This window comes from Elgaria multicarinata, chromosome 5 (genome assembly GCF_023053635.1).
Source record: "Elgaria multicarinata webbii isolate HBS135686 ecotype San Diego chromosome 5, rElgMul1.1.pri, whole genome shotgun sequence".
Lineage (NCBI taxonomy): Eukaryota > Metazoa > Chordata > Lepidosauria > Squamata > Anguidae > Elgaria > Elgaria multicarinata.
This window is the reverse complement of record NC_086175.1, coordinates 65,676,782-65,690,690: the sequence shown is the minus strand read 5'-3', so window position 1 is coordinate 65,690,690 and position 13,909 is coordinate 65,676,782. Positions and strand designations below refer to the sequence as shown.

General features: G+C 39.3%; 1 protein-coding gene across 1 annotated transcript in view; it reads right to left on the bottom strand.

Moving 5' to 3' along the window:
- Window positions 1–10,132, bottom strand: part of SYTL5 (synaptotagmin like 5) — a 49,816-nt gene extending 39,684 nt beyond the window's left edge. The window contains exons 1-2 of the mRNA XM_063126503.1: window positions 10,067–10,132; window positions 7,171–7,552 (exon numbers count right to left, since the gene is read on the bottom strand). Coding sequence (XP_062982573.1) covers window positions 7,171–7,289 — 119 coding nt within the window. The 5' untranslated portion in view covers window positions 7,290–7,552; window positions 10,067–10,132. The remainder of the gene's footprint in view (window positions 1–7,170; window positions 7,553–10,066) is intronic.
- Between the last annotated feature and the right edge of the window lie 3,777 nt (window positions 10,133–13,909).

The window sequence follows — 13,909 nt, the reverse complement described above, 5'->3', positions numbered from 1 at the left end:
TTAAGGAAATGCTCAGTGTATAACTCTGGGGCACAATTTATTCAAATCTGACTCCAGTCCTTGCACTTCAATTCCAGTCCTCCAAGAAAGCCATTTTCACTTAGTTAAATAAAAACAGAGCGTTCCATTGCCTCTCTGCTTTCAGAAACCACCAGAAGCAACTGGAGCTGATGAAAGCCTTCAACTGCTAAACATGTGGTATCTTATACTACCTTGTGGTCTAAAGCTTTGACCAATATTTATATTTAACATTTTCGTTTATATTGCTCAATATGCAGCAGAACATACTGTACTGATAATAACACCTTTTAAAACATCACCGCTCTTGAAGTATAATAGGCCAGATGAGGGGCAGGTCACAGCTGATGAGTTTAATCAAAGCAATTTGTTCTGTGCTGGCTAAGTGTAATGCAACTGCATCATACAATATGAAGCAGCTTTCGATCAGAAGGGAAGGAGTGGCATCAAAAGAAATTGCCCTACCTGTTGGGTAGCAGGCCATACTAGGATGTCACATCATATGACATGGCTGGAATATGCACCAGAAATTAACGGCACTATCGGAAGTGATGTAGCTGTGTTCAGTATGGTTCATTACCCCATATGAGACATTAACATCCTACTGCTGTTTGGGGGTGGGTGGGTACCATCTGGATACCCTAATATAACTTTAGCCAAGCATCCGACCATCTTGTCCCCAGTGGCTTTTCTCATATCTTGCAGTAGTTCAAAATGCAAAGTAATTTCTAGATCATAAAACACTTGAAATAAAAATATTGTACAACACACGTTTCCTCTAGAGAGTGAATATCCCAGAAGATCAAAACTATTGTCAGCTACAAAAATATGGTACTTGGTACAAAAGCAAAAAGCATACCTCCACAAAGCTGAAAAACAAAAACTCTGACAAAAGAGACTGGGAGAGGTGAGAATTCCGGATAATTTTCTCTCGGGGAGGGGGACAGGGTTTCCACATAGTGTAGGAAGTTTTGAGGGGTCTTTTTTCTATTTATTTTTTTAAAACACCCCCAGCACTTGAAGGAGCCCAATAGTTCTTCCTGAATGCCTATTGGCAAGGGTAAGGTCACATGGTCTCCAATAAGTACTCATAAAGAACTGCTGGGTTTTTCCAAGTGTCGGGTGATTTTTTTTGGGGGGGGGGGGAATAGAAAGAAGACCCCTAAACAACCGGCTATACTTTTAAAAGGTTTGTGGAAATGCTGTCCCCTTCCCCAAGGAGAAAAAAATCTCTAACATTCTCCTCCTCCCTGCAAAAGAAGCAGAAAAAACACTGCCTCTTTCACAGGGAGAGAAAAAGTCCCCCAAAATAGGGGGCAGGATTTGGCACAGCTCTAATAATGATAAAGCTTCCCATATTCTGCTGTTTATCTACCCTCACATTCAGGTTTAGTACTTGCTGTCTCGAAATATGCTCTACAATCATTTTGACTCTACTAGTTGTGGCTAACCAGCCTCAGGAAACTCCATCAGATCTGTGTCCCAGGCAAGCTCAAGGTAGACAATGATTGCAATTGCAATTACAAGCAGGTATACTGGTAACCAACTATGAGTCATGCATTTAATTTTAAAGACCAGTTAAACTGATAATTACATGGAATCACTATACTTCCAAGTACACAGTGCTGGGGACAAACATGGGTTTGGCTGCATCCTCATGCCCTTGTTCATGAGCTTCTAGAGCAACCTTCCCCAACCTGGTGCCCTGGCCATGCTGGCTGGGGATGGTGGAGTTGTGGTCTCACCCATCTGGAGAGCATCAGGTTATGGAAGGCTGTTCTAAAGGTATCTGGCTGGTTAGTGTAGGAAAAAGATTTTCAAGTTCGGATTGTTTTTGGTGTGATCCAGCAAGTCAATTGTTATTTTACTGAAGGTATCTTATCTTATACACACACACACACACACACACACACACCCCAAAGTCAGGAATTAGTCGGTCATCCCTTTTCAACTGCCTTCCTGATGACTTCTCCACATTTAATAAAAATCCCCAGCCTAATTGGGACTTTGACTTCCAGAGTCTTTGCAGGTTTAATACACGCACTCTCACCACCCCGCCATTCTTGCTGATTCCTTTCCATATGTTTTACTGCCAGCAGAGGGTGCTGCTTTATAGTACATTTTCCATTTATTACTGCATTTTCGGGATTTTGTGTGTGTGTGTGTGTGTGTGTGTGTGTGTGTGTGTGTGTGTGTGTGTTTTAACTACACAGAAAAATTAAATAATTTTAATTGTTTTATTACGATTGTCTTCATTATTGCTATTATGATCATATATATTGTCACCAGTGTACCCAACCCAGTTGTTCTGCTTTACTGTTCCATTTTACTGCCAGCAGAAGGTGCTGCTTTATAGCGCATTTTCCATTTATTACTGCATTTTCAGGGTTTGTAAAACAGCAGATTTCCGCTTGAAAACAGCGGGAGATGCATCAGATGTTGAGAATGTCATGAAAAGGACCCACAAACTTCCATGAATAACCAATCACAAACGTACAATAAATCACTCGTGTGGAGAAGCTCCAATTCTCATGGAAAGCTCCTGACATGCAGATTCCACCAGAAACAATGGTTTTTACTATAATTCAAAGTTCGAAGTTCATTTATGTCTATAAAGCTTTTATTTTAAAATAATCAGGCTATCTTCTATAATAATGTACTACAGTTAAAAGTAACTCAGTCAAAGTTTAGTTAAATCTTTTGTTAGATTTGATTTTTCTCCATGAACTCTGTTCATGGGTAACCAATGAGTATGCATATATTTAGTATATGTGACTCGTATTCTAAATTATGTGACATGATTTGTGAGGGGAAGATAGTTGGGTAGTCTTTCAGCTTGTTGGTCAAACAACTACATGACAACTTTGTCCCTTCTAGCTCTTCAGTACTGTGATCCTACAGAAACAGAAACATCCATAGTGAATCAATTAGAAGATAACCAGTGCCAGTTCATTCTCAATGACTAAGAGAAGAGGTCCAGAGAATATTCTGAAGGTACCTGATGCAATGAAGCTAGCCAGGTCCAGGCCAGGCCAGTATTTCTATGGAAAGAACTATCTGGGAACTGATGAGAATGCAGCTTTAGATGAAGGGATGGACACAGACCAAACCAAGGACTGGAATCAATGCTTGTGTAATGGGACTTCCCCAACCTCTCATTCCCCCCTTGCAACCCCACAGCATATGCCCTAAATCTGCTCCTGAATATCCTCCAAGCCTCTAGAGCAGATTTGGGGGATGGCACACAGAGAAAGAGGAATCCTTTCAACCAGTGGTTCCCTTCTCCCAATGGAATAACACAGTATACAAAAACGTATAAAAATAAGATTCTTAACTTTACCAGTGCCTTAATTCATCATAAATTCAGACAGCTGTGTTTGATAGTAATTTCCTTCTGTATTTTCTTGCAGTGCCTTTAAGAGTGAATCACTAAATGACTGTGACAATTCGCTTTGATTTCAAAATTGGAAGAATTAAATGTTCCAAGAGTACAGGAGATGGAGGAAGCAAATGAGTCAGACCTTAATCTACCAGCAGCACAGCCTCTAAACAGCTACTGCATTACTGAGTTGAACAACACTAAAAAAACCAGAATATTGTGCGTCAGTAGAATAAACTCAGCAGCTCAGTTAAATGCAGTATAAGAACAGTTTTTGCCAAAAGCCAGAACTGTCTGGTTTTTTAAAGGCCCCAATAAATAAAAAGCAGTTCAAGGGATAAAAATAAAAGAATACTAGTAAATCACAATCTTCAAATACCCATTAATATGGATGTTGCTCTTTTCTTCCTCCCTCTTGAAAATCCTTGTGATATCTCAATGTTCAAGGGAGCTATAGCATTATAGCTTTGTGGCCTTGACTTGGTGTTTGAACTTGAAATGTAGAATTGTGTTCTGAATATGCTCACCAACTTTTCAATATCATATGCGGGACATATGACATGATAATGCATTTTGCACTCTTCCACATCCCTAGGGGGTAGAGCAGGACTGAACATGAAACATGCAATGGCATTCTTAACACACGTATACCCAATCTCCTGATAGACAGTAGCTTATATACATTTGATATATGTTCACTGAACATGTGTCGAGAGAGGAGGAGATCCACAACCTAAGCACACACAGTGTACTGTCTTCATAGACCCTATATACATGTGAACTGCACCCACAGACAGGAGCCCTCCAAAAACAGGATTCCCTATTATACAGATAAGGCATCCCACATACTTTTTATACACATATAGAATTTGTGCCAACAGTGGACTGGTTTTATGTAGGCTAGAACACTAATCGTCAGCCTACTGCATGCATTAGTGTGCACACATTCCACCTTTGCATATGGCTAACATGTTACAACCAAACAACTGTGCAGAAGATGCCACACAGATGAATTAAACAGAATGCCTCATTTTGCTAACCAATAGAAGATGAAAATAATAGGACATGAACTTTCAGGAAATATTTTCAAGTTTTAGGCACATTAACATTTCAGGACATATCTTCACCTTATTTCTGAATTTCTATACCACTCACCATCATACATTCCTAGGTTACTTCACAGAATTTAAAATAGAAAACAAGGTAAAATATAAATCAAGTTAAAAGCAATTAAGAGCAGCAGACGGAGCAGTTCTAAAAGGGCTGGGAGAATAAAATGGTCTTTGTCTGGCCCCCAAAACATAGTGGTGTAGGAGTGAGGGGATCCTCCTGGGGACGGAGTACCACAAGTGGGATACCACAGCTAAGATGCTCACTCCCTGGAGAATATCTGCCCTTCCTCTGATGGGAGGGGCATTCGGAAAATTGCATCAGCAGATGGCTGCAGTGGATGGGCAAAATATTTTAGATGCTTGAATATGTTTTCCTTTCCCTGAATAGAAGCCAAAGTTCTGACCTTAAATGTAAATGGCACAGATTAGATATGAGAACATGATCAATGATGTTTTCACCAAATATACCTGCAGTGCTACTGGGATTTACAGGACAGCTTCAGCCATGTGGAACATTTGCCTATTCACAAGGCCAGGTAAATACCTGTTATTTACACAGAGTTGCATAGATATGGAACGAAGCAACTGAATACACAGGTGAGAAAATAGCAAAGAAGTAGCTTCAGGGCAACTAGAAGTCTGAAATGAAGGGTTCTATAAACTTCATGGAGCTTAAACTTTGTGCCCTTCCCTACTTTTCCCCCACTAACTGTATTCTGTCCTGCTTGTTGAACCCTCTTTTCACATTACTTGATCCTGATCCCATGGAAAGTTCAGCTCTTCTAAGGGCCAAAATAGGCATTACTCTAAATCTGTATCTAGTAGCTATGGCTTTTTTATAATTATTTTAATCTAGAGAAGGCACAGTGTGCTTATGCTGGGGTAAGAATAAAAGAAGGCATAGCTGGCAGATATGGATTTAAAGTAATGTCTGTTTTAGCCCTAATCTAACTGAGGTCAGTTAATTTAAGTAAAACACAGAACTTCTTCACATGAATGAAATAAGGCACGCTCGTGACTGGGCACTCACAGAAGTTTGTGGGCCTTTTGATGACGTTGTTAACCTCCTGCATGTCTCCCGCACCTTCCCCTAATAATTCTATTCTTTAAAAAAGAACAGAATTCTGCTGAAATATTTTGATATTTTCTACCATGTGCTGGGGAAGTTTTACTCCAAATCACCCACTAGAAGGTGCTATCTTATTCAGGGCTATGAGCACTGAGAGGAGGGGAAGTTTTCCATTATAGATCATGTGGTTTCCCCTCTCCACCCATGTAATTCAGCAGGAAGCAACACCACTTCCCCTTAATCTAAAGTCCTTAGTATACATGGGAGCATGGTGTTAGCTGCTTTCCTGGATATTGATTTTGGCATGAGCAGTGTATTTTGAGCTGGGCATTTCTCGCTGAGTGCAGACTAATTTGTTGCCTATTATATATTTTCCCTTCTACTTTCCTCAAGAATTTATTTTATTCTAGATAACACACACACATATATATTGTTGTTACAAAGGCAAAATAACAACAACAACAACAACAACAACAACAAGCATTATGTGAAACAGCTTTGTGACTTTCACTTGGTCCTATTTAAAGTATTGTGTTACTTTCCCTGTTTGAATAGTAACCATCTAGGTATGTTGCTGGCATGACAGGAAGCACATTGGTTTCATTTAGGTCTTGTTAATTTTTATCACACACTGGCAGTTTCATACTAGCCAGTTATGTTCTTGAACTAAAGAAGAGCTTTCATGTTGAGAGTGAGGAAGGATGTTAACAAAACTAGCATGCTTTACATTTACTACACTTTGAAGGTAAATAAGCTAAAGCTTTCTAAATGGAGCATAAAGATTAACCAGCATGTCCTTAATAAAATATTAAAGAGAAAGGCAATCATCTTAGTCTATAGCAAATTTGATGTATGAGCCAAAGACTGCTTGCTACAAACTAGACTACATAACCATACGATAGCAATAATTGTAGAATACTGTGTCTTAAGAAACCAGGAAAACAGGATCTGCACAAGAATTAAAAGCAACCAGCTAAGATGTCAAGCCTCCAAAAGAGACACAGACAGAGAGAAAAGTCAACCACCATTTAAAAAGTCCAGCCAAGAAAAAAGGCTCTGTTTTATCTACCAAATTCTCATAGGGCAGTGGCATAGCTCAAGTTTTCACAACTTGTGAAGATTTCAACTGTTATTTCAAATCTGTCTAAGTTAGCAATATATAATATTGCACAAGTTTATAGAAATTACCTTCCAACGTATTTTCAAAATTCTACTTGATTTCTATGAAACTGTGCAGTATAATATGCGGCTAGCATAGACAATGTTTCAAACTTCTGTACATGTGCACATGTTCATTATGTCAAAACACTTCTAAAAAATCCTGTTAATGAAATTCTTTGTATTAATTTATGTGATTGTGTCTTTATTGATGGGCTATGGCCAATGGAAAGCATCTAATTTTTTTTTTAAAAAAACCCAGTCTAAACTATCACATAGGTTGCTGTGAGGCTAGAACTTTGGATTGAGCAAATTGGAAGAAGAGGAGGAAACAAAACTACTAACAGTAATAATAGATACAACCACAAACATGCAAACTAACACCAATACTCAGAAGTGTAAACATTCCAAAACAAATGGTTAAAAAAAGTTACCTGATCCTTTTATCTTCCATTTTTTTCAGGTATTCATCCCTTTTCAATACACCCATTATTGTTTCCCTTTCATGTTCCAGTAAAAATGACAAATTGATGATCTCCACGTTTTTAGACATGTTGCTTCAACTGTGCTATTTTATAATGCATGTATTTTCTGGCACATCATTGCAAAGGACCAATCATTATAGATTCAGCAGATGTCCTGACAGAAGCTAATGTGCATATTTAATCCCAATGCCAAAAGGGAATCAGATTGTTTTAGTGTCTTGAATGTCCATTACAACTATGCCTGAATTCCTGAACATGTTGCAGATCTTCATTCATACTTTATCCTCAAGTTCATAATTTCCCCAAATCATTATATTATGATTTTTGGAACCTGAAATGAAAATAAGAAATTATTTTGACAAGATGATCATTTTACTTATGCAGCATAGATTAACAGTGGTTTAGTGCCATCAAGAGAGTGGGTCAGTTCGCATGTAATGATAAGCCAGAATTTATCAGGAATGAGCAGTCTTGCTAATATCTTCTGCCCAATCACACCTGCTTGGCTCCTACTGCCAGCGGGAACAACTAAACAAACCACAAAATCTCCAGCAATGCTTGTTATGTCCAAATTGGGATCTCTGGCTAGTTGCTCTTCTAAGAAGCCAGAATCATATAAGCAATAAGCAAGGGATCCACTCCAATGTAATGCTAAACAAACCACATATGGAGGTTTGTTTAATCACTCGTGCTGGCAGAAAGAGTCAAGCAGGAGCAGCTGGCCATGCACATCAGCATGTTGATTCATTCCCAATAAGCCAGAATTCTGGTTTATCACTACATACCAACCGACCCACTAATTAACATAACTGCTTGCACAATCACAGCTTACATTTTAGACATCTGTGACACTTATTATCTCTGTTGAAGACTGGTCCACTGGTATTAAAGTACGTCAGTTTATGTCCAATGGACACACTGCAAACAAGCCCTGACCTTCTCAACTCAAGACAGTCACAGATGAATATACTAGAGGTAGCCTAATTTACAGCCACAGAGCATCTGGTCAGTTAGCATGCAAGGGGGAAATACGGGATTTCCCAAGGCCCCGGAAATTATGCATTTCCCCTTTTGCGTAAATGGTGGCCACCATTAGCATGGAAGGTGGAAATGCATGATTTCTGGAGCCTTGTGGAATCATGCATCTCCTCACATGTCAAAAGGCGCCTTCCACACAAATGGTGGCCACTATTGGCATGGAAAGGGGAAATGTGCGATTTCAGCAGTGCTGGGGTGTGTGTGTACCGAGGTTTAGCAGGGGGCTTCTGAGCACATGGCTGTGGGTCTGTGCTCATGCCAAGAACACGCGACTTCATCCGCAAGGGCCGGATGCAAGGGGGGGGGGCTCTGCTACCCCACTGACCCAGTCTGGCACCCACGACAATCCTATCAGGAGGTTTATCCTGACTGTTGGCAGCCTATCAGAAATTGTTTTCATGGAGAATCCATGCAAAGAAGGGGTCCACCAGGAGGAAAAGTCCCCCCCCTCCCAGTCTCATAACAATATGTATAAAAGAGTCAATTCATAAAACCAAGAGTCAGCCAGGCATGTGGCAACTTCAGTTTGCATTGCAACTGGAAGCATAGTAAACCAGTTATCCAATTGCTCCATCACACAGCCAAATCATTTTTAGAGCATAAATTCATACTAATTACTGCACAATAAAGTAGATCTAGCGACATAACAGACTAATTATATGACTAATCTGTCATTTGGCAAGCAACTATGTGCTTCCGAGATTTTTTTAAAAAATCACTTAAGACTAAAAATGTCATCAATCTTCTTCACATTTCTGAATATTTCCAGCTTATTTTCTATAAGCTTTGGGAGAAGTACTACTACTACTACTATTACTACTACTACTACTAATAATAATAGAGGTATTATTAATGTGATATGACAGAAAATATTTCTATATTCACAAGCAGTTCTTAATCAATACTCAACAGATACCATGGATCAAGGATGCTATTTTTAGGTCACATGCATGTTGAATGTCAACAGATTTGTAGTCTGTGGAAAGCAGATGATTAATTACTTGCTACACTAACTTTTGTCACAAACCTTTGTCAATGACAAAGGCTCATTATTGTGCAGAGGCCTAGAACATCCCTGACCACAGCTTCTGTACGGAATGATATACTTCCCATAATGCAATGTGCGTACTGGGACATTTTAATCGCTGAATAGCCTAAGATAGTACTACTTTCCTGAGATATAAGCTTGGATTCATCAAGAATAGAATGGACAAGAAAGTAACAGTGTTTTTTTTTATCAATATAAACAATAATGAGATGCCTCAGTATGATATGAGACATAATTGTATTTAAAAATGGCATTAAAGTTTTCTCACTTTGTTAAGAAGTCTCTGTCTAAACTATGATTTCAGTCTATTGTTAGTGTATGAGAAACACAGTGACTTAAGTGTCTTGAACAAAACAGCAGTCATTTTAGTTTGGCCTGTTCAGAATTACAAAACAACTCCAAGAATTACCTTCCTATGATAGGAGGAGAATTAGGATTATTCTTGAACGACAACATCCATTCTAGAATAAATTACTGATCTAATATAATCTCTAATCAGACAGTTAGGTCACCCTAGTTCTATATTTTAAGCTTGTATTATAGAGAAATGTGCAACTTTGGAAATATCCATTTCATTCAATGAGACATCAGGAAGTAAAACAAAATAGTATCCAATCAGCTCCCCACCCCTCTGAAAAAAACAACCCTGCAGTTAAGATAAGCATCCTTACAAAACCCTTAGGGGAATACACAATTACAAATAGATTTTACAAAAAGAAAAAGAAATTTGTAACAGCATTCTAAAAACGTAGGCCTTACCATGTCCAGAGTATAACAGCTGAAACGCTTCTTCTACTCAATTTACAGAGCACTGTTACTGCGGGCTCTATACAGTAACTAGAAAAACCAGCTGTTCTTCCATCAGCCATTTGTTTGCACAATGCACACACCCAGCAATGTGATGCAATATTTACCAGTTATCAAAGTACAAGGAAATAACTTCAGCACAACCCATTTATTTTTCACCAGTGTAAGTCATTTTTGGAAAACACTGAAATAAAACAGTGAAGGAGAAATCTTCCTTCAAGGAGAATTGCTGACTACCATTCTAGCTCAGTGAAAATCTGATTTTAAATATAGATTGCACCTGATGTTCACTGGTATATTGCCTCTTAACTATAGCAGCTAACACCTCATCAGATGGCTTCAAAATATGATATAAAACTGAAATGGCAATCCAGAGCACAGATACTTGCGAGTAAGGCTCTTTGAACTAAATGGGATTTACATCTAAGTAAAGATGCCTATGATTGGCTGAAAAAGAGCATAACTATAGTGGATGATGCCCTAAGTAAATAATCAAAATATTCTTACATAAATCAGTAAGCATTTTGTGCCACTATTTCAGTTGACTTTCAAAAGTTTATGCAAAGTAGCAAAATAATATTTTTATTATTACTGTAACAGCTGTGATGGTAATGTTAAGGCCCCTCAGTAAATTGATCATTCCACTCTGTTAAATTATTTGGGAGGTCATTCTAACCTTTATAAAATCGAAACAGTTTGACCAATCTTTCTGAAATTTTCAAGTGACAGAAAAAATGTTGATTGTATATACCTAGGAAATATCAGGCTCGTTGGTGAGTTTTTGAAGGAGTCAGAGCAGATAAAAGACAAAAAGCAAAACAAAAAAACTCCCTTTGTCAATACTGTCTTCGGGAAAAAAAAGGGCAACCATTTTGTAGTTGCTGAAGACACTGGAAAGTTTTCACTTGAAGCAATGAACACTTTCTATTCGTCTTGTATTGGAGTTTGTGAACCAACCAACCCCCCCACCCACCCACCCACCCACAGACAAAGTTCCATTCATTTCATCTTTGGAAAAAGTTTTTTCTTTTCACATGTAAAGATAGTCAATGGGATTAACCATAAACGCAGAGACACGCAGTAGTGCTCCTTCCCTCCTTCAAAGCAGTTGATTTAGAAAATTACAGCGGTGTGGATGCTTGCCATTTATTTCATTATAAGCAGCTGAGAAGGAAAAAGACTACACTGTTTAGGGTGCTGAATCTGCTGGGAAATGTGGGGACAGCTCCCCCCTCCCCATTCTGCTAGGAAACAGGGACATAAGGAGAGTTCTCCTCACACTCTGATTTCCATGCAGGTTCGACCTCCAGCCTGCCAAACAGTCCAACAAACAGAACCTGATAAGAATTAGGAGGGGAAAGGCCGTGGCTCACTGGTAGAGCATCTACTTTGCATACAGAGGGTCCCACATCCTGGGCATCTCCAAGTAGGGCAGGAAATACTCCTGCCTTAATCCCTGGGGAGGCACTGACAGTCAGGGTCAACAATTTTGGGCTACATGGACCAATGGTCTGACTCAGTATAAGGTAGCTTCCTATGACTTACTGAGTTTTACTGAAGGGTTTAAAGTTCAGTGATTAGAGCAACAATGACACATTAACCTTGAGTCATGATAAAAAGCAAAATGATAAAAGGGGAGTGACCACTTCAGTTGACCCCAGGTAAGGCAGGCAGAAATTCAACTGTAAAAGATGTAGGTAGCCTATGTCTGTATGAGATGTTTGGGATGAGATAGACTAACATCTGCCTGTGCTGATGGGAGCTGGGAAGACTACACTGGGAGTAAGGTACAGTGGTTAGAGCAACAATGCTGTTTGAGTTTTGATTCACAGGGAGTGATAAAAGGGATTAGTTAAGCAGCCTCCAGGAAACACAGGCAGAAATTCAACAGGGAAAGATGGTAGTTCAATATCTGTATAAGCTGTTTGGGATGAGGTAGGTGACCATCTACCTACACTAATAGGAGCTGAGAGGACACCTTCAGTTCTACTGAAGGGAGAATGTATAATGGTTAGAGGCATGCATGTTTACTTTAAAAAACCATTATGGTCTGGGTGGCTTACTCACAAGTCACTTTCATTTTACAATTTTTATTTTGCTTCAATATGCAGAAGCCTCCGATCAGTGGAATAGTGGACTAGTAACAAGAAATTTGGAGGGTCTGATTCCCTTCATCAGGATTTTTTAATTATATCTCATTTGAGGCAAAAGTGAACTCAGAGGATAAAATCTAAGATGTATCTAGACAGTTTCCTATGCAATTGTTATTGTGTGTGTGTGTTTAGGATTGGCACATAATAAACTTAGCAATTTTATCTCTATGGGCATGGAAGGATACTTCTAGCCTGGAGCTAGTAATAGCTGAGAAAAAGGCTGTCCACAGCAAGCTATTTGTTGCCATGAGAACTAACAGAGATTCATCCAGGTTTTCTCTTCCCACCAGTCTCCTCCCCTCCTCAGTTCCTGTTTGACAAAAGGGAAGGGGGAAAACAGTTACAAAATAAAGACAAGCCATTATATCCATTTGTGTTTTTTTTTTTAAAAAAACAACACCCTTCAAACTGTCCACAAAGTCTTAAGAATTTTGCAGCCCCTAGGAAGGGAGAAATCAAGACAATGCAGACTCACCAGATCAAAAATTATCAGTCTATCCTTTGATCAGAAGTAGTAGGTCACCAGGAACAAGACAATTTGATTGGCTTTCCTCTCCTGCCTATTTTTTTTTTAAGAGTCAATCATATTTTCCCCTCACAGTGTAGCCCTGAACATGGCACAGCTCAGTTTGGGAAAACAAAGGTAACAGCAGCAAGCATGACTGAGCTTCAAGATCTGTGAAATTTTCTCAAATATACTTCTCCACCTGAACTTTAAAACTGATAAATATGGTGACCCAGTTTTATTATCAGAGTCAGCATAACTTCATAACCCTCATTTTGATTTTATTATGAACTCATAACCCTCATTTTGATTTTGTATTAGATATTGATATGGTATAAGAGTGGCTTGGTTGTTAACTGAGTATCTTAAAGTCAATTCCTCTGTTAAACAAACCCATGGAATTCAATAAACAAAAAACTATGGGTTAATAAACAAAAATAAACAAAAGTTAAAGCAGTGCAGTTTTAAACTAAACTCCAAAAAGTTGTTCATTAACCATTATCCACAACCCCACAGTCACCTCTGCATATCATATTCTCCATTCTGCCCTCATGACTTATCTGCTTCTTGAAAATGTCAAATACTGCAAAGGGAGTGATTCTAGATCCTCTACATATTGTTTGAGGGGCCGTAGGATACTAGGGCTCCCCCGCTCCTAGGCTGCAGACAGCACTTGAACATCAGAAGGGGGAATTGAGATCCAACCTCCCTACCCTTGCAGCCAGTGTGGAAAAAACCATTCCGGCTGCCCTGAGGCCAGAAAATTGACCTCAGAGAGGGGTGTACTGGTGGGGGGTGTTCTGGTGGGCAGGGAGTGGAGGGGACTGAAAAGGCCAGGATAGAGCTATCCTGAGGCCTCTCCAGCCTCCTTCCCGCTCCCTTTGAAGCACCATTGCTAGATGGGTAAAACACAGAAAAGTGCAGGGTGGAAAGATGGGAAGGTGAAGGTCGCCTCTGCTGCTCCTCCCATCCTGCATTGGATGATCAGAAGCCTCAGAGTTCAGGGGCTTCTGATCGAGGGTGCAATCAATAGGATTGTGCCCTATATAGCCATTTTTAAAGGGCCAAACATATGCTGGTTTTGCAAACAATTCAAGAGAGTAAAACACCATGAACGAAGCCCAATAAACAAATGCC